At 51.0% G+C, this 25,027-nt stretch overlaps 1 protein-coding gene across 13 annotated transcripts in view; it reads right to left on the bottom strand.

Moving 5' to 3' along the window:
• The window catches only part of KIF17 (kinesin family member 17), a 196,009-nt gene that overhangs the window by 130,226 nt on the left and 40,756 nt on the right, over nucleotides 1-25,027 (bottom strand). For all 13 annotated transcript variants that reach the window (XR_012897338.1, XM_075906586.1, XM_075906580.1 and 10 more), the window contains one exon: nucleotides 18,994-19,183. Coding sequence is in view for 12 of the 13 variants with exons in the window: in XM_075906586.1 (XP_075762701.1) it covers nucleotides 18,994-19,183 (190 nt within the window). In the remaining variant the exon portion in view is untranslated. The remainder of the gene's footprint in view (nucleotides 1-18,993; nucleotides 19,184-25,027) is intronic.

The raw sequence follows: 25,027 nt of genomic DNA, 5'->3' as shown, positions 1-25,027 counted from the left end.
TCAATTGGGAGCGCTGCTCTGGACTGTTGCTTGGGATGCAAGTTTTTAAGCAACTTGTACTGTTTCGCCTGAACGTCCACCATATGAACGTTCTGCGTGTAAGCTACTCGTTTAAAAAGATCTTGGAATTCCCGACCGTCGTCCGGGGGTGAATCATTCCCTTGAAATACTGCTTCATCCGGAGAGGATGAGGCAACGTCAGCTGGAGATATTTCGTGCGAAGGGGCATCCTCGTCAGAAATTTGACCTTCCTCAGGATCAGACATTTGAGGAGGAGGTGAGGGAGCAGCTGCCGGGACCTTTGGGGGTTGAACCGACTGTTGCAGTGAACCCACTGGGGACTGGTGCCCATGCTGCGAGGTACGGCAACGACAAGAATGAGGGGACCGAGACCTTGAGTAGGCATAAGGGGAATAGTCGGTCTCTCGATGACGGTAAGAGTAGTCCGGAGATGGTCTCCTAGACGAATAGGCAACGCTGTATCTGCTTCCATAGGACCTCGAAGGTGAGCAGGATGGTGAGCGAGACCTGGGAGTGTGCATGCCGAAGTGTGGTATGGGATGTCTATAGACATGCGTGTAGTGCGGCCTCGAGTAGCGGTACAGAGAACGTGAGGCGCGATAATAACGCGGCTCCCTCGGAGAGTGGTATCGCGGGGGGGAGGGAGACGGTGCCGGCGAGAATTTTGGAGATGGCGAAGGGGACGATCTTCGAGGAATCGACTTTCTTTGAGCTTTTGTCGGTACCGCACGGGCGTCCTTGACGGGAGAGTGTTTGGAGACATGATCGCCATCGTCGTCCAAGAGCAGTATTGGGGAATGCTGCACCGATACTGACGGGGAGGGAAGCTGACCCTCTGGTGCCTTAGGTGGAACCGGGGTGCTGCGGTCCGCCGGTGCCGTAAACCCCTTCTTAACAGCTTGCGGTACCGTCCCCGGTGCCGAGGTGTGACTGTCGCCCGGCACCGCGTCAGGTGCCGTAGGTATTCGGCGCGTCAATGCCATCTGGTCTGCCGGTGCCGATGGTTGAGTCGGTGCCGGCTGCGGTGCCGTAGCATGCTTCCGCACCGTCGGTGCCGACATCTTATGGTCGGACGGACCGATAGGTTGCCGCCCTCGAATTATCGGTGCCGATTGCTGCCTGGTAGGACTGGCGGCAGTGGACGGTGTCGGCACTGAAGACGACCGTCCCACCGATTTACCTCTGTCCCATTTGTGTTTCGTGGGTTTATAACCCATTCCAGAGGTACCTGGCTGGTCACCCTCGCTGATTCTAGATCGAGGGACACCAGAGAGCGCGCTGGGGAGACTTTTATCTTTCTTTTGAGTCGACCCGCTCTGCGGTGGAAACATCTTCTTGCAAGACTGAGAAGAATCTCCTTGGGGCGTTTCAGAGGGCTGTAGAGCTTTATCAAACAGAATAAGCTTCAGCCTCATGTCTCTGTCCTTACGTGCCCTGGCCGTTAATTTGGAACAATGGGCACATTTTCCCGGCACATGGGACTCCCCCAAGCAGCGTATGCATGCGTCGTGGCCATCTGACGCTAGCATGGGGTCTTTACACACGGAACATTTCTTAAACCCCGGTGAACCGGGCATTATATATTTTCTATCTCTAAAGATAACAAAAACTAGAGAAAAAAGCAGTAGCTTAACTATCTACGTTCAACTTAAAGAAAAAAATTTTTTTTTAACCGAACAAACAACTAACTAACTAACGATAAACTGAGGAAAACTCGTGACAATTTTTAAGTTTTCTATCTAAAGGAGCTGTCTCTGAGGGGAGAGTCCGATGTCCGTAAGCAACCTAGGACGGTTGAAAGGAACTGGCGGAGGGGCCGGACCGCGTGACTGAAGAAACCGCGCGAAGCCTGCCGCGCATGCGCGGTCCGGCCGATTACGGCTACGAAAAGCCTCCGATCAGTGGCGCCGGGACGAGCCCGACACCTTGAGTGGAGCACCCACGGGGACCACTCGAAGAAGAACTGTCTCTGTGGATATGGGAAAATCAGTGAATGTGATATACCTTGACTTCAGCAAAGCTTTTGATACGGTCTCCCACAATATTCTTGCCAGCAAGTTAAGGGAGTGTAGATTGGATACATGGACTGTAAGATGGATAGAAAGCTGACTGGACTGTCAGACCCAACGGGTACTGATCAATGGCTCGATGTCAGGTTGGCAGTCAGTTTCTAGCGGAGTGTCTCAAGGATCGGTTCTAGGACTGGCTTTGTTCAAAATCTTTATTAATGACCTCAGCAAGTTTGGATTGCACCCTCAGCAAGTTTGCAGAGGACAGTAAGCTAGGGGGTGAGGCAGATACATTGGAGGGCAGGTATAGTGTTCAGGGTGACCTGGACAGATTAGACAATTGGACCAAAATAAATCTGATGAGATTCAACAAGGACAAGTTTAGAGTCCTGCACTTGGGACAGAAGAATCCCAAGCATTGTTACAGGCTGGAGACCGACTGGCTAAGTAGCAGTTTGGCAGAAAAGGACCTGGGGATTACAGTGGATATGAGTCAACAGTGTGCCCTTGTAAGCAAGAAGGCTAATGGCATATTACGTTGTATTAGAAGGAGCATTGCCAACAGATCTAGAGAAGTGATTATTTCCCTGTATTCAGCTCTCGTGAGGCCACACCTGGGCTGTGTCTACACTGGCACCCCTTTCCGGAAAAGGGATGCTAATGTAGACTTCGGAATAGCAAAATCCGCAGGGGACTTAAATATCCCCCGCGGCATTTGCATTTACATGGCTGCCGCTTTTTTCCAGCTTGGGGATAAGCCGGAGAAAAGCGCCAGTCTAGACGTGATTCTCCGGAAAATAAGCCCTTTTCTGGAGGATCTCTTATTCCTACTTTCAGGTTCGAACTAGGTAAACCTCATTTTACGAGGACTAAGCCTAGTTCGAACTTACTAGTTCGAATTAAGGGGTGTGTAGCCCCTTAATTCGAATTAGTGGGAGGCTAGCCCTCCCCAGCTTTCCCTGGTGGCCACTCTGGCCAACACAAGGGAAACTTGTCTGCCCCCCTCCCGGCCCCAGCCCCTTTAAAGGGGTACGGGCTGGCTACGATGCCCGTGCCAGGTGCAAGCCTGCCAGCACCCAGCCAGCACACCCTGCACCTGGCACGGGCAGCCACCCGTGGCACCTCGAGCCAGCCACCCGATGCCCCCCAGCCCTCCCCTTCTTCCCGGGACCAGGCTGGTGGCTCCCGGGAGCTTGCCCGGGACCGCAAGAGGCAGGCACCCGCCTGGTCCAGTGCAGACATCGTGGACCTCGTCCACGACCTCCGCACTAGGCACAGGAAAGCGGCCGTCTAGGGCAGGAGAGCTGCCAGCCTGGCCACCCAGGAGCAGGTGTGCAAGAGAATCAAAGTGGTCCACTGAGACCCCTGACCCTGAGCCCTGAGCTTAGAATGGCTGTACTGGGTCAGACCAAAGGACCATCTAGCCCAATAGCCTGTCTGCCGACAGCGGCCAACCCTAGGGACCCTGGAGGGGATGGACCAAAGAAGGTGACCAAGCCATTTGTCTCGTGCCATCCCTCTCCAGCCTTCCACAAACTTTGGGCAGGGCCACCACTCCTACCCCCTGGCTAATACCACTCCATGGACCCAACCTCCATGAATTGATCTCACTTCTCTTTAAACTCTGTTCTAGTTGTAGCCTTCACAGCCTCCTGCAGCAAGGAGTTCCACAGGTTGACTATTTGCTTTGTGAAGAAGAACTTTGTTATTAGTTTGAAGCCTGCTACCTATTCCTTTCCTTTGGTGTCCTCTAGTCCTTCTATTATGGGAACTAATGAAGAACTTTTCTGTATGCACCCTCTCCACACCACTCATGCTTTTATAAACCTCTATCATATCCCCCCTCCATCTCCTCTTTTCTAAGCTGAAAAGTCCCAGTCTCTTTAGCCTCTCTTCATATGGGACCTGTTCCAAACCCCTCATCATTGTAGTTGCCCTCCCCCCTCCCACCCTCTCTCTTCCCCCTCCTTTTTCCAGTCTCCCCCAGTTTTCTTCAATAAAGAGAGATTCTATTTTTGAACACAACTGTCCTTTATTTTGTACATCAGGAAGGGGGGCTAGGGAGGGGTAAGTGGAAGGAAGTCAGGGAGGAATGGGGTACGAGCCCCGATGGGGAGGACTGGGCTGGCTCTGCGGGCTTCTGGGGGTGGAACCTCTCCTGCAGCCCCCCAATTTCCCCCTCTCCCCAGATGGCAGCCTACAGCAAGTGCAGCCGGTCTGATGGCCGAGTGCTGTGATGTGCCCAGTGTGGGTACTCCGGGCAATCCAAGCCAGGACTGCTTTGCAAGTGGGGCACTCCTGAGAACTGTCTGTCCGGGGTGGGGGTCGGGTCCCTTTAAGCACAGCCCTCGGCTAGCCTGAGACAGCAGCTCCACGCTCTAAGTCCTCATCTGATGCCCTGCCGGCACTGCTTCCAGCCATCCTTAACCCCGGTTCAGGGTCCACTCTGTGTGGACATGCTAGTTCGAATTAGCAAAACACTAATTCGAACTAGTTTTTTAGTCTGGATGCGTTAGTTCGAATTAGCTTAGTTCAAATTAACTAATTCGAACTAAGTTAGTTCGAATTAGCGCTGTAGTGTAGACATACCCTATGGTTGTGCCGATTTTCTTCCACATATTGATCTGAGGAAGTGGGTCTGGCCCATGAAAGCTCATCACCTAATAAACCATCTTGTTAGTCTTTTAAGTGCTACATAGTTCTGTCTTTTGTTTCATCATGACAATGGTTTACCTAGAGCAGGGGTTAGCAACTGCCAGTACGTGTGCCACAAGTGGCACACGAGCCGATTTTCCTTGGCATGCAAGGCGGGAGCTCAGCCCCACCCCTCCTCCCATGGCAGTTGGGAGCCTGTGCTACTGTTCCTTTAACGTGCACACCTACATGGCGATGCACAAAAAATCTAAGCCCGCCCACCTACGCAGCAGCACTCACTTTTCTCCTGCTCCTGGAAGGTAAGTGTTATTGCTGCTCCTGCAGATAGGGGCTGGCAGGGATGGACACAGAGATGGCCTGGGGCTGTGTGGGGTGGGGAGGTGGGTTTTGAGGACCAGAGGGGGAATGTTGAAACCATGGGGGGGGGCAAAGGACTGGAGGAGGCGGGGGGTGTTGAAACTGTGGGAGGCCTGGGGATGAGCGGAGGGTGTTGAAGTCATGGGTGCCCAGTGGCATGCTGGGGGCTGGCTGCCGCTGGGGCTGAGGCCATATTGTGGGGTGGATGGCAATTCGGGCCTAGAACACGTGGTGGCCAGGCGAGTTGCTGCTGTGGCATATTGAAGCCATGGGTGGGTGGGTTAGGGATCGAGGGGTATTTAAGTCGTGGGTGGCTTGGAGACTAGAGGTGGGGGGTTGTTGAAGCTGCGGGCGGCTTGGAAACAAGGGGGGAGGGTATTGAAGCCATGGATGGACTGTGGATAGGAGGGGGTGTATTGAAGGCATGGGCAGCATGGCGACCAGAGGCGAGTGGTTGTTGAAGCCACAGGAGGCTTGGGGACTGGAGGAGAGGTGATGCAGCCATGGACGGGAGTGTTGCTGCCATCGGGGGTTGAAGCCGGAGGTTGGATATGTATTGTATATCCTGAAAAAAACTATTGCTCTTTGCATATGCATAGTGCTGACAGAAAAAAACGATTGCTCTTTGTCGGTCTCTTGCTTCCCCCATGTGCACTAAACTCGTGTTATTCCGAGACAGCCAAAGCTGCAGAGAGGGAATAAGCAAAGCCTTAAAAACAGTACATTTTCAATATGCAGCTCATTGAATTGCAATGCTCAGACTTATGGGTCTCGAAGTTTAGGGATCTGCGTCTTGAGGCTACCGAAGACAGATCATGGGGTCTCTATCATGGATCACTGGAATTCCCTGCCTGTGAAATCTGACTGCCTGAAGAAAATGGCATTTTCACTGCTCTTAGCCTTTGGATCAACTCCCTACCTCCGGTTGCCTCTGTGAACAGATATTTTCATAAATGAAGACTGGTTTTTGTCCATCCTGAAGCCGGATAACGACTGAACACTCAGAGGCTTGTGTGTTGCTTACAGTATCAAATTACGAGCCCGAGATCGAAGAACTCAGCAAGGCAAAGAAAGGCCAAGGATCATACCAAAAGGTAAGATCTACATCTTAATTTATTTATTAATGAAGCTGCTGTAAGTAGGACTATTATTGACTTTAAAAAGTATCACTAGCACTTGGCCCCATACACAGAAGTGAATAAGTCAACTCTCCACCTCTGAAAGGTTGTTGACCCCTGATCTAGAACACTGGGAGAGCTACAACCACACTGTTGCACTAAAGTGTGAACACAGACTTATGCCTTGACTACTTTGTGAGATAAGAACAAGCTTATTAAGATCGATTTTCAGCAACTGATTTTGCATAGTCGAAGGTGTATGTCCCCAGTGTGTGTAAGAGTTCAACATAGTGCATCCCCAGTAGGATGGCTGCCATAAATTTTGACAGCAATGCATTGTGGTTAGCTATCCCATAGTTCCTGCTGCCCCTTTGCATTCTGGGTAATATTCCTAGTGCCTGATGGGACCAAAAGAGTGGGCGTTTCTGAGTACATGTAGTCAGAATCCCATAATGCATTTGTCTCCTTCCTTCTCTGCCCCCCCCCCCACTTGAAACCAATGGCAAACAACCTTTTTTGCACCCTTTATTCCCTAGCTAGCTGTGCAGATGCCATAGAAGGGCAAGAACGGAACCCATTCAGTAACAAAGTACTACGGCTATCACAGCAAATATCTAGCAACTTATGCTTTAGTAAGTCCAGAGTCTAGCCAGGACCCACTGGAATGAGGAAGAATCTGAGGAGGCCATGAATAGACTTTTGTGCGGAGCACTTGAGATGAGTGACTGGTAAATGCTGGCGGCATTCAATCCTCTTGACATAATGGAATGTCAGTTCTGGTGCCATGAGACAAGCACAGACTGATGGGACGGCACAGTTATGCAGCTAAGGGATGATCAGCTGTGGCTGCAAAACTTTCACATGCATAAGGCTCCTTTTATGGAACTTTGTAAATTACTTTCCCCCACCCTGAAACACAGCAATACCAAAATGAGACCCGTTCTGACAGTTGAGAAGTGAGTGGCAATAGCCTTCTGGAAGCTTACAAGCTACATAACTACTGGTCAGTTGGGAATCAATTTGGGAATCAGTGGGAGCAGCTGTGATCTAAGTAGCCAAGGCAATCGATACACTTCTGCTACAAAGGGTAGTGTAGTGATACTGGATAATATGCAAGATGTAGTGGATGGATTTGCCACAATGGGGTTCCCTCACTGTGGTGAGGAAACAGATGGTATGCAAATCCCTATCTAGACACCTGACCATCTTGCCAAAGAGTACATACACTGAAAGAGATATTTCTCAATGGTGTTGCAGGCACTGGTGGGTCACAGGGGTCATTTCACCAACATCAACGTGGGATGGTCCAGAAAAGTGCATTACACAAACATCCTTAGAAACTTAGTTACACCTCCCTGAGCTCCTTTTTTTTCATGTGGCACTGCTGGACATCCCTGGCACATCCTTTCTCCAACATGCCCTGTGTGATTTTGGACTAGGAGGTCAGCATTTCTTTTGCTGCTTCGTAGTTCTGTCTGGACTAATTCCTCTCCCCACAGAGCAATGAGGTCCAGGATCTCCTGCATGCTCCATGCTAGAGCTCATTTGTGACCCTGGGCATTCATTTGTTTGTCAGGTGTGCTGCCTGCTGTGATGTCTGCTCACCACATTGGTTACAAAGGAAATTAAATTAAACATTTCCCAGGGCTCCTCCTATGCTCCTGGAGAACAGAAGAGTTGAAAATCTTGGCCAGAGTGGTCACAGCAAGGCATTACAGGACACCTCCCAGAGACCAAGAAGGTCGATTTTCACAGCGCTACAACTGCACTATCCTGAAGTTGACTACGCAAGGTTGAGTTATTGTTACTCCTCGTAAAAAGCAGGAGTACAGAAATCAACTTTAACAACCCTTAAAGTTAATGGAGCAAGCTTGGTAGTGTGGACTCACTATTTACAAAATTGACTTCATTCAATTTTGCAAATTCTACCTCAACTCCTAGGTCAAAAGACACAGTGATCTGTCCAAAGTCACGAAAGGAATCTGTAGCAGAGCAGACAATTGAACCCAGGTCTCCCATATACCAAGTTACCACCCTAAGTGGCAGATCAATCTTCACCTTAAATATCCCTTTCCCTGTTATTCCCAGCCATCACAAAGCCAGGATTAAGAGTAAAACTGGCCATGAGTGTCTAGAACAGCATGAGGCTGACAGTGGAGTGCATCAAAGGCTTGACTGAGTCAGCAGTCCTCTGGTGGTCCCATCAGTATGTGAAAATCCAAATTTGCACTTAAAAAAATATTCGCTCGCCATTACAGTTATGAAGAAATCTTCCAAATGTCAACAAAGCATAAACTAATTCTCTCTATGAAAGCTGAGTTTTAGTTAGGGTGTGTATACACAGCACAGTTATTTCAAAATAACTATGGAATAATGAGGAATAATGCTTATTCCAAAATATCTATTTCAGAATAGGAGTACAGGCAGTCCCCGACTTACGCGGATCCGACTTATGTCGGATCCGCACTTACGAACGGAGCTTTCTCGCCCCGGAAGTCGGGGCGAGAAAGCCCCGTTCGTAAGCTGCTCCGGTGCCCCTGGTCTGCTGGAGACCGTCTCCAGCAGACCAGGGGCACCGGGCGGGTTCCCGCGCTTCTGAGGCTTTGCCAGAGCAAAGCCTCAGAAGCGCGGGAACCGCTGCTGCTGCCCCTTGAGACCCGGTGCCTGTGGTCTGCTGGGGACGGTCCCCAGCAGACCACAGGCCCCCGGACTGAAGCCGCAGCCGCGGGGGGAGTCCCGCGCGGCTGCGGCTTCAGTCCGGGGGCCTGTGGTCTGCTGGGGACCGTCCCCAGCAGACCACAGGCACCCAGACTGGAGCGGCAGCAGCGGCGGTTCCCCGCGCCTCTGAGGCTTTGCTCTGGCAAAGCCTCAGAGGCGCGGGTACCCCCCGCGGCTGCGGCTTCAGTCGGGGGCCTGTGGTCTGCTGGGGACCGTCCCCAGCAGACCACAGGCTCCCAGACTGGAGCGGCAGCAGCGGCGGTTCCCCGCGCCTCTGAGGCTTTGCTCTGGCAAAGCCTCAGAGGCGCGGGACCCCCCTGCGGCTGCGGCTTCAGTCCGGGGGCCTGTGGTCTGCTGGGGACCGTCCCCAGCAGACCACAGGCACCCAGACTGAAGCCGCAGCCGTGGCGGGGTCCCTCGCCTCTGAGGCTTTGCCAGAGCAAAGCCTCAGAGGCGCGGCACCCCGCTGCCGCTGCGGCTCTGCTCCCCGTGTCCCTGGTCTGCTGGGGGGGGGGGGGGCGCAGCTAGTGTGCTCCCCCCCCCCAGCAGACCAGGCTTTTGTTTTGGACTCTGGGGCAGAGCAGCTGGGGCGCTGCCGATTGGTCCTGCAGCGCCCGTGGGCACTACTGGACCAACCCGGCAGCACCCCAGCTGCTCTGCCCCAGGTCCTGATTCAGCCGCTGCTGGTCAGTTTCAGCAGCGGCTGAATCAGGACGTCTGGGGCAGAGCAGATGGGGTGCTGCTGGGTTGGTCCAGTAGCACCCCAGCTGCTCTGCCCCAGGCGTCCCCAAGTCAGCTTCTGCTGAAACTGACCAGCGCTGACTACAGGAAGCCCCAGGCAGAGTTGCTCTGCCCCGGGCTTCCTGGAATCAGCTGCTGATCTGTTTCAGCAGCAGCTGACTTGGGGACGCCTGGGGTTCTTAAGTTGATTCTGTATGTAAGTCAGAACTGGCGGTCAGTTTCAGCAGTGTCTGAATCTGGACGCCAGTTCCGACTTACATACAGATTCAACTTAAGAACAAACCTACAGTCCCTATCTTGTACGTAACCCGGGGACTGCCTGTAATGTGAACACTCCACTGCTGCTATTTTGAAATAGCTCCTTCCCAGGGCCATTCAAAGTATGCCTCCTGGGGCTCTAAGTAATATGCAGGATGTAGTGGATGGATTTGCCACAATGGGGTTCCCTCACTGTGGTGAGGAAACAGATGGTATGCAAATCCCTATCTTGACACCTGACCATCTTGCCAAAGAGTACATACACTGAAAGAGATATTTCTCAATGGTGTTGCAGGCACTAGTGGGTCACAGGGGTCATTTCACCAACATCAACATGTCCACTTTAGGGAAGCCTGCTTTGGACTAATTTTGAAGCTTCCCTGTAGTGTAGACGTGTTATTTCAAAATAAGCTATTTAGGAGTATTTCTTCAGGAATAGCTTATTTCGAAATAACTGTGCAGTGTAGATACAGGCAGTCCCTGAGTTATGCGGATCCGACTTATGTCGGATCCGCAGTTACGAACGGGGCACTTCCTCTCCCTGGTCTCGAGCAGACCAGGGAGAGGAAGCAAAGCGGCGGCGGAACGCGCCGCCAGCTGACAGCCCAGACGCGTCTGGGCTGTCAGCTGGCCGCGCGCTCCGCTCTGCTCCCCCCCCCCCTCTGCAGACCAGGGGGAGGGGGAGCAGAGCGGAGCAGAGCAGAGCGGCGGAACTCGCAGCCAGCTGACAGCCCAGACGCTTCTGGGCTGTCAGCTGGCCGCGCGTTCTGCCGCTCTGCTCTGCTCTGCTCCGCTCCGCTCTGCTCCCCCTCCCCCTGGTCTGCAGACCAGGGGGAGGGGGAGGGGGAGCAGAGCGGAGCACGCGGCCAGCTAACAGCCCAGACGCGTCTGGGCTGTCAGCTGGCCGCGCGTTCCGCCGCTCTGCTGTGCTCCGCTCTGCTCCCCCTCCCCCTGATCTGCAGGGGGGGGGGGAGCAGAGCGGAGCACGCGGCCAGCTGACAGCCCAGATGCGTCTGGGCTGTCAGCTGGCCGCGCGTTCTGCCGCTCTGCTCTGCTCCGCTCTGCTCCCCCTCCCCCTGGTCTGCAAACCATGGGGGGGGGGGAAGCAGAGCGGAGCACGCGGCCAGCTGACAGCCCAGACGCGTCTGGGCTGTCAGCTGGCCGCGCGTTCCGCCGCTCTGCTCTACTCTGCTCCCCCTCCCCCTGGTCTGCAGACCTGGGGGACGGGGAGCAGAGCAGAGCAAAGCCGCGGAGCCCGAGGGCAGCAGGATAGCCACGGCGCGTCTGGGCTGTCCCGCTGCCCCCGTGCTCCGCGGCTTTGCTCCCCGTCCCCCTGGTCAGCAGACCAGGGGGACGGGGAGCAAAGCAGAGCAAAGCCACGGAGCCCGAGGGCAGCAGGATAGCCACGGCGCGTCTGGGCTGTCCCGCTGCCCCCGTGCTCCGCGACTTTGCTCCGGACGCCTGTGGTACAGCAGCTGGGGCGCTGCCGGTTGGTCCCGTAGCGCCGCTCTGGGTGCCACTGGACCAACCCAGCAGCACCCCAGCTGCTCTGCCCCATGTGTCCCCTAGTCAGCAGCTGCTGAAAATGACCAGTGGCTGACTACAGGAAGCCCCTGCCCCGGGCTTCCTGGAATCAGCCGCTGATCAGTTTCAGCAGCAGCTGACTTGGGGATGCCTGGGGTTCTTAAGTTGAATCTGCATGTAAGTCAGAACTGGCGTCCAGATTCAGCCACTGTTGAAACTGATCAGTTTCAGCAGCGGCTGAATCTGGACGCCAGTTCCGACTTACATACAGATTCAACTTAAGAACAAACCTACAGTCCCTATCTTGTACGTAACCCGGGGACTGCCTGTATATCCTTAGACAGAAACAATAGCTACCTTTTCATCATAATGGGTTTTTGACATTGAGCCCTATTGATTAGGATGTAAAACACTGCTAGCTACTTCATCACTGATAATTCTGGAAGAAACATCTAATGGCTCAGGGAGTGTGGGTCAAACTGGAAAAAATAGGTGGCATTTGAATATAGTACTACCCCATCTTACTGTGCTTTCTGAGCCTTGAGCAGGAGTGGGCAAAGGAGCCTCTGCAGGCCGGATTCAGATCATCCAGCGGGTTGGACCCAGCCCATGGATGCCCTGCCAGTCTCCTGCCTCAATTAAGCCAATTAGGCACTGGGGGTGGGAGAGGCATGTGAAGTCTCTTGCTCCCTGCCCTTCAAGCGCTGCACTGATTGGCCTGGGAGTGAGGGAGCATGCAAAGTCTTCCCGTGCCCTGCAAGGGGCTTGGCACAATGTCAACTGCCAGCTGCTGCTCAATACCCTGCCTCCTGATTGGCCTGGGGGAGGGGGAGCTCACAAAGTCTCCTGCCCTGCAAGGGGGTAGATGCCCCCACCTAGAATTATTGCCCATCCCGGCATTGGGGTACATGAAGAGCTGGGGTTTTCCAGCTTAGGTAAGTAGCAACTGGCAATTAAAAATTAAAATGACCAGGTTAGTCCACTAACTCATTCTGGCAACAGAAGCATGATATAAATCTAATACTTCTTCCTATGGTTGCTAACTTTCCTGACTGGACAGACCTGGTGCCAATACCACAAATGATATCCCATCAATTAAGTCAGGAAATTTAGTAACCCTACTCTTTCCCTCCTGGCATATAAAGAGGAGGGGAGGGGGAGAGTACCTTTTCCTATGAATGCTTAGAGCGAACTAATAGGAAGGGATCAGTGCATTTCATAAATCTTCAGCCACAAAATTTGCCATAGAGTCTACTATTTGCTGTGTATTTGCACTCCGAAATCTAAATGTGCATTAAAGTCTTTGTAGAGCTCATAGTTGTGAAGGGAATCTTAAAAAAATTAACTGTAAGTAAGCGAGGCTGTGTTTCTTCCCAAGACTGCTGAGAGCTTGGTCTTCTCCATTTATCTTAATGTGGTATCCAATCTGAAACCTAAAGATGACAGTTTACATGTCCACTTTGTTGACTACTTCACTGATGGTCGTTTTAGTAGAAACATCTAGCTAATGTGCTTATTCCACAATTTGAAACTTGCTTCCACACCTCCCCAAGTGTCCCAAACCCACAGTATCCAGTATTCAGCTGCCAAAACATCATGCTTCACTCCATTTTCACCTCCATCTTTTACTATAGAACTCTGGATAGCAAGTCTTGAGGCATAACAAAAACTGAAAATCTAAGGAAAGCTGTAAAACTAATTTCAAACTAAACATCAGAGGCCACAGTACTATTTGGATTATAACTGTCATGCTAAAGCTAGTAAAAACTAAAATAAAACTGATGCAGAATTTCCAGTCTGCTGCAGTATCCAGAGACAGTGAAACAGACTTTAGGACCAGCTTGCCATGGAGTGCATAGGGCTTCACTAATAAATTAATTAAATGAAAGCCACTTCTACCCTGCTAGTTTGAACTACAAATACAGTGATCTAAGTTTTGTTTAGAGAATTTCACAAGAACAAATCATTCCAATTCCAAACAATAAAAACAACAGAAAATGTGGAAAGGTCAGAGATGCTTAATGACTTCATGTTGATTTTCACCAAGGTTGGTGGCAATTGGATGCCTAACGTGGTGAATGCCAGTGAAAATGGGATAGATTCAGAAATTAAAATAGGAAAATAACAAGTTAAAAATTATTTAGAAAAGCTAGGTATCTTCAAGTCACCAGGGCCTGATGAAATGAATCCTACAATACTCAAGGAGCTGATTGAGGAGTTATCTGAGCCTTTAGCTATCATATTTGAAAAGTCATGGAACAGATTCCAGAAGACTGGAAAAGGGCAAATATAATGCCCATCTATAAAGAGAAATAAGGCCAACCCATGAAACTACAGACCAGTCAGTTTAACTTCTATTCCAGGAAAGATAATGGAGCAAATAATTAAGGAATCCATCTGCATACCTGGAAGATAATAAGGTGATAAGTAACAGCATGGATTGGTAAAGAACAAATCATGTCTAACCAATCTGGCAGCTTTCTTTGATAGGATAATAAGCCTTGTGGACAAGGGGGTAGTTGTAGATGTGGTATACCCAGACTTCACTAATGCATTTGATACAATCTCGCATGACCTTCTTACCAATAAACTAGGGAAATACAATATAGATGAGGCTACTATAAGGGGGGTGCATAACTGGTTGGATAACCATTCTCAGAGTAGTTATCAATGGGTCTCATTCATCCTGGCAGGGTATAACAAGTGGACTTCAGCAGGGATCAATTTGGGGACTGGTTCTCTTCAATATCTTCCTCAACAATTTAGATAATGGCATAGAGCAGTGGTCACCAACCAACAGATCGGAATCTACTGGTAGATCTTGGAACCTTTGACAGGTGATCTTGACAGGTTTGGCCAGGAGGCTATCAAGTGCCGGCACTTCATCTGCCCCTCTCAGCACCACAGCTCCTGCTCTCTACGTTGGAGGTGTCCCCTGCTTGCTGTGCAGGGCACGGGAAGAAGAGCAGGGGGTGCTAATGTCAGGGTGCCCCACCCCCACGCTGTATCCCATCTCCACAGAGCAGATGGGGGCAGGGATGGAGAGAGGTTGCTGGCTGCTTTTGGGAGTGGTGCAGGGCCAGGGTAAGAGTGAGCCTGCCTTAGCCCCCTGCACCACCACCCAGAAGCCACCTGTGGTAAGCAGTGCCCAGCTGGAGACAGCATTCCAAACCCCAGCCCCAGTCCTGAACCCCTCCTGTACCCCAAATCACTGCCCTAGTCCTGAGTCCCCCTGCACCCAATCTCCCTCCCAGAGCCTGTACCCTGAATCCCCTCCTGCACCTCAACTCCCTGCCCCAGGTTCAGCTCAGAACCCCTCCCACACTCCAAATCCTTTAGCCCAAGATCAGTGTCTGCATCCACTCCCCTACACCCCAAACCTCTGCCCCAAGCCTGATAAAAGTCAGTGAGGAGGGGGGAAGGATTGAGGAGGGGTGGGGCCTCAGAGAAGGGGTGGGAAGAACACAGGGCAAGGTTGTTTGGCTTTGAAGTAGCTCCTGGATTGCATTTAAATTTAAAAAGTGATCTCACACTTAAAAAGGTTGGAGACCACTGGCAAAGAGCAAACTTTGCAGATGATACCAAGTTGGGAGGGGTTGCAAGTGCTTTGGAGGATAAGGTCATAATTCAAAATGATCTGGACAAATTGGAGAAATGGTCTGAGGTAAATAGGAGGAAGTTCAATAAGGACAAGTGCAAAGTACAGGCAGTCCCCGGGTTACGTACAAGATAGGGACTGTAGGTTTGTTCTTAAGTTGAATCTGTATGTAAGTCGGAACTGGCGTCAGCCGCTGCTGAAACTGATCAGTTTCAACCACGGCTGAATCTGGATGTCAGTTCTGACTTACATACAGATTCAACTTAAGAAACCCAAGCGTCCCCAAGTCAGCTGCTGCTGAAACTGATCAGTGGCTGATTCCAGGAAGCCTGGGGCAGAGCAACTCTGCCTCGGGCTTCCTGTAGTCAGCCGCTGGTCAGTTTCAGCAGCGGCTGACTTGGGGACACCTGGGGCAGAGCAGCTGGGGTGCTGCTGGGTTGCTCCAGTAGCGCGGCTCCTCGGCGCTACTGGAGCAACCCGGCAGCCCCCAGCTGCTCTACCCCAGAGGTAGGCAAGAAAAGCCTGGTCTGCTAGGGGGGGCACTAGCTGCACCCCCCCCCCCCCCCTCAGCAGACCAGGGGGAGAGGAGCAAAGCCTTGGAGCACGCCCGCAGCGGGACAGCCCAAGCGCGCCCGGGCTGTCCCGCTGCGGGCGTGCTCAGCGGCTTTGCTCCCCCCGCAGCGGGACAGCCCGGGCGCGCTTGGGCTGTCCCCCTGCGGGCGTACTCAGCGGCTTTGCTCTCCGTCTCCCTGGTCTGAAGGGAGACGGGGAGCAAAGCCTTGGAGCACGCCCGCAGCGGGACAGCCCAGGAGCGCCCGGGCTGTCCCGCTGTGGGCGTGCTCCGCGGCTTTGCTCCTGTCCCCTAGTCTGCTGGGGGGGTCCAGCAAAGCCGCTGGACCCCCCCAGCAGACCATGGGGACAGGAGCAAAGCCGCCCAGGCGGCGGGAGTCCCACTGCCTGGGCGGCTTTTCTCCGGGGCAAACGAGCAAAGCCGCCCAGGCAGCGGGACTCCCGCCACCTGGGCGGCTTTGCTCGGGTGTCCCTGGTCTGCTGGGGGGGGGGGTCCAGCGGCTTTGCTGGACCCCCCAGCAGACCAGGGGGAAAGGAGCAAAGCCGCCCAGGCGGCGGGAGTCCCGCTGCCTGAGCGGCTTTGCTCCGGGGCAAACGAGCAAAGCCGCCCAGGCAGCGGGACTCCCGCCGCCTGGGTGGCTTTGCTCGGGTGTCCCTGGTCTGCTGGGGGGGATCCAGCGGCTTTGCTGGACCCCCCCAGCAGACCAGGGAGACCGGGAGAAGCTTTTCTCGCCCCGGAGGACACGGGTGGAGACCCGCCGCCCGTGAGCTCCGGGGCGAGAAAAGCCCCGTTCGTAAGTGCGGATCCGACATAAGTCGGATCCGCGTAAGTCGGGGACTGCCTGTACTCCACTTAGGGGGGAACAATCAGTTTCACACATACAGAATGGGAAGTGACTGTCTAGGAAGGAGTACTGCAGAGGGGGATCTAGGGGTCATAGTGGACCACAAGCTAAATATGAGACAACAGTGTGACACTTTGGAAAAAAAAAAGCAAACATGGATCTGGGATGCATTAACAGGAATGTTGTAAGCAAGATGCAAGAAGTAATTTTTCCACTCTATTCTGCACTGATTAGGCCTCAACTGGAGTACTGTGTCCAGTTCTGGGCATTGCATTTCAGGAGAGATGTGGAGAAATTGGAGAAGGTCCAGAGAAGAGCAACAAAAATGACTGAAGGTCTAGAAAACATGACCTATGAAGGAAGACTAAAAGAACCGTGTTTATTTAGTTTGGAAAAAAGAAGACTGAGAGGGGAGATGGTAGCAGCTTTCAAGACCTAAAAAGGTGTTACAAAGGAGAAGGGAGGAAACGTCTGATGACAGGAGAAGAAGCAGCAAGGGTGATTTAGGTTGGACATTTGGAAAAACTTCCTAATTGTCAGGATCGTTAAGCTCTGTAAGAAATTGACTGGGGAGGTTGTGGAATCTCCATCATTGGAAATATTTAAAAGCAGGTTAGATAAACATCTAGCAGGGATGTCAGAGGACTGGACTTTATGATCTCTCAAGATCCCTTCCAATTCTAGTATTCTATGATTCTATGAACTTAGATGGGAATTCCGAGCCCTATCTGAACATGAGAGGAGTGTAAGCGTTTAGTTTGGATTCTTAGGTAAACATCAGGATTTAAGGCTCCCACATTTTATATGCTTATGGAGCAGAGCCTAGCAGTTCAACAAATCAAGGCACAATTAACCCCCACACATTATAGAATCATAGAGCTGGAAGAGACCTCAGGAGGGTCATCAAGTCAACCCCCTGCTAAAAGCAGGACCAATCTGAATCCCAGCCAGGGCTTTGTCAAGCCAGGACCTCTAGGAACGGAAATTCCACCACCTCCCTAGGTAACCCATTCCAGTGCTTCACCACCCTCCTAGCGAAATAGTTTTTCCTAATAGCCAACCTAATATCCAACATAATCACTTAATTTGGTTATTCTGAGGGTCATTCCTCATTCCCCCATTTTTAGTAAAAGTTTTGTGAGTATATTCTCTATTCATTGAAATGAAAGACTATCAGCAGCATTTTATACAAGAGCGTGTCCATCAGAAACTGGCATTGAGTCCTGATATGACTTGCATTTCTTGAGGCCAGGAGAGCCTGGCACGTTGAACGATCGAAAGGGTTCAAAACTTGGGGCAAAAAATGAGTAAGAAGGTAAAAAGGAAAAACCCAGGGAAGCTTTTTTTTAAAAAAAAAAAAAAATAGAGAAGTAGGTTAGACTAAATATAAACTGACAAACTATGAACAACCCTTAAAACTAGCTAGATTATTTACTATTTTTTGTCAGAAAGGACAGCACTGCTGAGACACTGTCTTCAGCTGAAGAGGGTAGAAAAGGAACTCCGATCAGTGACATGAAGATACAATGAGACCTGAGTGAAACACCAACAGAGTCACTACTCGAAGGAGAAATCAGGTTACAGAAAGGTGAGCAACCTCTCCTTCTCCATGTCCACTGAATGTAGGACAAGTCATCATCTTAATTTCCAGCAAGGGAGCGACTAGGAAAAACTTTCTAACTATAAGGATAGTTAAGTGCTGGAATAGGTTTCCAAGGGAAGCTGTGGAATCCCTATCATGGGAGGTTTTTTAAGCACAGACTGGACAAACACCTGTTGGGGATGATCTAACTTTGGGTCCTGCCTCAGGACAGTGGCTGGACTTGATGATCTTTTGAGGTTGTGTCTGACCCTACATTTATAGGATTCTGATTCTATGATAATAACAGTCCCTTCCAGTCTTAAAATCTATGAATTCAAGTGCAAGCATGGACCTCAGGTGCTAGGGCTGTCAGTGCAGCACATTTCAACAGCACCAAATAAGCATTTTAGAAGAAAAAGAAACACAGAGGCAATGGGAAATATGCTCCCAACCAATGTGTAGGACACTTGTCCTCCATCCACAGAGAAGCAAGGGAAAGTATTCATCAATACTCAATCATTTGCACTGTAGTGAATCCTGGCACTTAGGCACAGCTCTGATTCTATACCTAAAATCATTCAAGAGTACAGCTGGGCAATTTTTTTTTTCAGGAAACAGCACATTCACTGAAAAATGCATTTTTCAGGATTCTGAAATTGTTTGCAAATTAGGATTAAATTTAAAAATAGTTTTGGCTGAATAAAACAGATACATTTTGAAAATGTCGGACTTGCTTAGAAAAAAATCAAAACATTTTTAAAACATCACATGGAATGGTTTTGGTTTTGTTTTGGCAAGAAAAACGGAAAACATAAGAGTTTCATTTAGAAATGAACCACTTTTCCCTCCACGGATATTGTGGTTCAGCCACTGTACCGAAAATAAATAATTTGATCAGATATATTCAAGAATCATCTTTTTATTCTGGGACTACCTACCAGATTGCACATGCTCACTCTATACTCAGCCCCCAAAGGCCTGGGAATCTGGCACCTACCTACAGCATAGATCTCCATGTTGATGGTGAAGATGGAGTGGGAACGGGAAGAATCCTTGTTCATTAAGGTGTAGCCCACTGCTCGGTTTCTCCAACCTGTCTCCATGATGCGCTCACACTGGGCCACATTGTGCACGGTGTGCAGTGACAGCCCTTTCACATACACCCCTTTCTCTGGGTGTTCCTTAAGCTGCAAATAGGGAAAGCACATCATAATGATCAGAATTCTTTTTTCTAGCTTTAAAACCTATGAATCCATGAACACAGGTAATGGTTACAGCAGGGCCACCTACTCTGAAACACCACAGGCCATGAGGGTTATGTGTGCTTTGCATTTGAAAGAGGAAAAGATATAATGTGGATAATGAAACACTACAGCAATGCTAGTTACAAAATAGCACACTGAAGCAAATCCTGGGGATACCATGCACTTGCAGAACACCTCCCACCAACTTTGAGGGAGCCACAGCTGTTCAGCAAGTACTCAATTATTCTCAGGCTTCAGCACACCCCACTACACAGCTGAAAGGCAGTTGACAGCTATATTTGGCTGTAATCAGGAAACAAACTATTTCTGAAGTAAGAATAAAAGTACAAAAAACATTAATGGTTTGATATGTAACAAACTAACATCAAAAGTTTGTTGATTAGCTCACATCTCCAGTGTCATATGGTGCCTTGCTCCCCTGCCCCATAGTTGCCTTAGAATTAAACTTTAAGCATTACAAATAAAATAAAGTATCAGAGGGGTAGCCGTGTTAGTCTGAATCTGCAAAAGCGGCGAGGAGTCCTGTGGCACCTTATAGACTAACTGAAGTGTAGGAACATAAGCTTTCGTGGGCAAAGATCCACTTCGTCAGATGCATGACATGCATCTGACGAAGTGGGTCTTTGCCCACGAAAGCTTATGCTCCTACACTTCAGTTAGTCTATAAGATGCCACAGAACTCCTCACAGCTTTTGCAAATAAAATAAAGTTTATCACCTGCCATAGCAAATCTATTATGTCTCTAGTTATAGGGAGTTTACTACATGAAGGCTCTGAGTCTCAATAGTGAGGGATTCTGATATTAGGTGCTTTACAGATCCCCTCTGCACAATGTGGGCATCTACATGTGATGTAGTGGGGACTGTATTCACTCTGGGTATGTCTACACTACAGCGCTAGTTCGAACTAACTTAGTTCGAATTAGTTAATTCGAACTAAGCTAATTCAAACTAACGCGACTAGAACTAAAAACTAGTTCGAATTAGCGTTTTGCTAATTCGAACTAGCAAGTCCACATTGAGTGGACTCTGAACAGAGCTTAAGGATGGCCGGAAGCAGTGCCGGCAGGGCATCAGAGGAGGACTTAGAGCGTGGAGATGCTGTCTCAGGCTAGCCGAGGGCTGCGCTTAAAGGGTCCCGACCCCCACCCCGGACAGAGAGTTCTAAGGGGTGCCCCGCTTGAAAACCAGTCCTGGCTTCGAGTGCCCGGAGTGCCCACACTGGGCACATCACAGCACTCGGCCATCAGACGGGCTGCACTTGCCGCAGGCTGCCATCTGGGGAGAGGGGGCAATTGGGGGGCTGCAGGAGAGCTTCCACCCCCAGAAGCCCGCAGAGCCAGCCCAGTCCTCCCCATCAGGGGCTCGTACCCCATTCCTCCCTCACCTCCTTCCACTTACCCCTCCCTAGCCCCCCTTCTTATTGATGTACAAAATAAAGATAAAGTGTCTTCCAAAATGGAATCTGTCTTTATTGAACAAAACTGGGGGAGACTAGGAAAAGGAGGTGGGAGAGGGGAAGAGAAAGGCTGGGAGAGGGGAGGGCAACTAACATGATCAGGGGTTGGGAACAGGTCCCATATGAAGAGAGGCTACAGAGACTGGGACTGTTCAGCTTAGAAAAGAGGAGACGGAGGGGGGACAGGATAGAGGTCTCTAAAAGCAGGGGTTGGGTGGCGAGGGTGCATTCAGAAAAGTTCTTCATGAGTTCCCATAAAGAAGGACTAGAGGACACCAAAGGAAAGGAATGGGTAGCAGGCTTCAAACTAGTAAGAGAAAGTTGTTGTTCACAAAGCAAATAGTTAACCTGTGGAACTCCTTGCTGCAGGAAGCTGTGAAGGCTACAACTAGAACAGAGTTGAAAGGGAAGTGAGATCAAGTCATGGAGGCTGGGTCCATGGAGTAGTCAGCCAGGGGGTAGGAGTGGTGTCCCTGACCAAGGTTTGTGGAAGGCTGGAGAGGGATGGCACGAGACAAATGGCTTGGTCACTGTCTTCGGTCCATCCCCTCCAGGGTCCCTAGGGTTGGCCGCTGTCGGCAGACAGGCTACTGGGCTAGATGGACCTTTGGTCTGACCCAGGACGGCCATTGTAAGCTCAGGGCTCAGGGTCGGGGGTCTCAGTGGACCCCCTTGATTTTCATGCACACCTGCTCCTGGGTGGCCAGGCTGGCAGCTCTCCTGCCCTAGACGGCCACTTTCCTGTGCCTAGTGCGGAGATTGTGGACGAGGTCCACGATGTCCGCACTAGCCCAGGAAGGTGCCCGCCTCTTGCGGTCCAGGGCAAGCTCCCGGGAGCCGCCAGCCTGGTCCCGGGAAGAGGGGGTGGGCTGGGGGACATCGGGTGGGTGGCTCTGTGCCGTGCCAGGTGCAGGGTCTGCTGGCTGGGTGCTGGCAGGCTTGCACCTGGCACGGGCACCGTAGCCAGCCCGTGACCCTTTAACGGGTCCGGGGCCGGGAGGGGGGCATAGAGTTTCCCTGGTGTTGGCCAGAGTGGCCACCAGGGAAACCTGGGGAGGGCTAGCCTCCCACTAGTTCGAATTAAGGGGCTACACACCCCTTAATTCGAACTAGCTAGTTCGAACTAGGCTTAATCCTCGTAAAATGAGGTTTACCTAGTTCGAACTAAGCGCTCCGCTAGTTCGATTCAAATTCGAACTAGCGGAGCACTAGTGTAGCGCCTAGGAAAGTTAGTTCGAACTAACGTCCGTTAGTTCGAACTAACTTTTCAGTGTAGACATACCCTCTGTTTGCCTTGTGGAGTTTTATGTGATTCTGCTGTCCTGTGCTGTTCTGTAATGACTCTATGTGGATGTGCATGCCTCACTGTCAGCCGACGGTCAGGGCAGTGAGTGGTATGTGTGTGTGTACTATACACCCAAGACTTTAACTGCTGAGATCGGGGTCCCTTGCAGTGGGCAACCTGGAAGAGGTTGAAGGGTGCCCCAATAAATGTAGAGAGAGAGCTTATTACGCTTCAGATTTCAGCTGCTAGAATTCATAATTCCTTCGCAGTGGGCAGCCTTGGGGAGGCTGAGAAGCGCCCCAACGGAATTTGCCACCTGGGTGTGACACAAATCCAAACGCCCAAGCTCTCCCTATATCTGTCCCTTTATGACCGGCTGAAGTTCTTTTAAATTGTGCTTGGTTCTATTACAGCAACTGAAGGAGTCAGGTTAAAGCTTAAACAGTTACAGGTTTATTTGAGGAAGCTTATAAATCATGTGGTTGCAATGGCTATTGTTCTATTTCTTAACTGCTGGCAAATAGATAGATAGATAGATAGATAGATAGATAGATAGATAGATAGATAGATAGATAGATCTTTAAAAAAATGGTTACAAGGAAAATAAAGATAGGAAATAGAAAATAATGGTACCAAATGACAGCTTAATCTTTAAAGAGCTCTATTCTATGCATGCACTAAAACAAAAGGACACATACAGGTACAATTTTTACCCCTTTCTGCGTCACTCGGTCCCAGCGTGTCAGGCCAGGATCAGTCCCTCAATTCCTCGGAAAGACGAAAATATGAGGTGGGCGTCCCCGTGGACCTCGGGAGGTCAAACACCTAACCCAACCAGCAGGTAAATGGTAGATTGACACTCAAAGTGAGTGTATGCTGGGCCCATCTTATATACCCATTGGGTCACGTATTTTCTCTTTCTTATCTGTAATGCCAATTGATGCTGGTCTGTCTGCTGTGAGACCAGTTCTTACAAGGGAGTTGTGAACTTAGTTTACACTTGTAAGAGAGAATTGAGATGATTAAATTGGAAGTTCCGGACATTGTTTTCTCAGTGGGAAATTCCTCTCCCAGGGACTGTGTGTGTTCGAATCAACATAGGTGCCAGCCTGACACTTCTTGCAGCCTCGAGCTTAGCTTATTTCCTTAATCGTTACTCAGAGTCAGAAACTCGCATATCCTGGTCAAAGCAGATCAAAGCTTAATGGCTATGCTGATCTTCTCATTGTTCCTTCTCTGCTCTGTATACAGACATCTCAGAGGGCAAGCAAGATTGTTTGAGATGGGGGGGGGCTGCCTGGCTACACTCACTTTCCCTGGACACTGTAACTGGACGAGGAAGGGGAGGCTGAGCATGACTCATTGGGTAGGGTCCCTTCTCCCCAAAAGAAAAGGCACTGAATGCTCTTGGTTCCTGTAGTAACAATGATCCTGTACTATGCTGTGTCCCTATGAATCAATAAACCTTCTATTCTACCTGCTTGCTGAGAGTCACATCTGGCTGCGGATGGAGGTGCATGGTCCAGTGACTCTACCACATCCCATGACTCTACATGAAACTAACTCAACTCCCAAAGTCGTGCTCATTGTGTCTTTTGTGGCTACAAAGTCCCGTTTTGGAAACTGATATCCCCAACACATTAAAACTCTAATAGAATCCTCCTAGCAATTAAAATTCCTGCAGAGGGGACTTTTCATAGATGTTAGTAAAGTATATGGTTTTTCTTTTATAGTCTTGATTGGTCCATCAAATCATACACAAGACAGATGTTAAGACACACTGCTTATGTATTATCTATTAAAGTTTTATACAGGCAGTCCCCGGGTTACGTACAAGATAGGGACTGTAGGTTTGTTCTTAAGTTGAATCTGTATGTAAGTCGGAACTGGCGTCCAGATTCAGCCGCTGCTGAAACTGATCAGTTTCAACAGTGGCTGAATCTGGATGCCAGTTCTGACTTACATACAGATTCAACTTAAGAACCCCAGGCATCCCCAAGTCAGCTGCTGCTGAAACTGATCAGCGGCTGATTCCAGGAAGCCCCGGGGCAGGAGCTTCCTGTAGTCAGCCACTGGTCATTTTCAGCAGCTGCTGACTTGGGGACACCTGAGGCAGAACAGCTGGGGTGCTGCTGGGTTGGTCCAGTGGCGCCCAGAGCGGTGCTACGGGACCAACCGGCAGCGCCCCAGCTGCTGTACCACAGGCGTCCGGAGCAAAGCCGCGGAACACGGGGGCAGCGGGACAGCCCAGACGCGCCGTGGCTATCCTGCTGCCCTTGGGCTCCGTGGCTTTGCTATGCTTTGCTCCCCGTCCCCCTGGTCTGCAGACCAGGGGGATGGGGAGCAAAGCGGCGGAACATGCGGGCAGCGGACAGCCCAGACGCGTCTGGGCCGTCAGCTGGCCGCGTGCTCCGCGGCTTTGCTCTGCTCTGCTCCCCGTCCCCCTGGTCTGCAGACCAGGGGGACGGGGAGCAGAGCAGAGCAGAGCAAAGCGGCGGAACAGAGCAGAGCAGAGCAAAGCGGCGGAACACGCGGCCAGCTGACAACCCAGACAACCCAGCCAGCTGACAACCTGCAGACCAGGGGGACGGGGAGCAGAGCAGAGCAAAGCCGCGGAGAACGCGGCCAGCTGACAGCCCAGATGCGTCTGGGCTGTCAGCTGGCCGCGTGTTCCGCCGCTTTGCTCTGCTCTGCTCTGCTCCCCGTCCCCCTGGTCTGCAGACCAGGGGGACGGGGAGCAGAGCACAGCAAAGCCGCGGAGCACGCGGCCAGCTGACAGCCCAGACGCGTCTGGGCTGTCCGCTACCCGCGTGTTCCGCCGCTTTGCTTCCTCTCCCTGGTCTGCTGGTGACCAGGGAGAGGAAGGGCCCCGTTCGTAACTGCGGATCCGACATAAGTCGGATCTGCGTAACTCGGGGACTGCCTGTAGTGCATTTATCACAAGAGGGTTAGAGTAAAAGGCACACTAACCCTCTTGTGATAAATGCACTATAAAATTTTAATAGATAATACATAATAAAAAC

The sequence above is a fragment of the Pelodiscus sinensis genome, chromosome 23 (assembly GCF_049634645.1).
Source record: "Pelodiscus sinensis isolate JC-2024 chromosome 23, ASM4963464v1, whole genome shotgun sequence".
Classification (NCBI taxonomy): domain Eukaryota; kingdom Metazoa; phylum Chordata; order Testudines; family Trionychidae; genus Pelodiscus; species Pelodiscus sinensis.
Note: the sequence above shows the minus strand (reverse complement) of the source record. Positions and strands in the feature narration are given on the sequence as shown.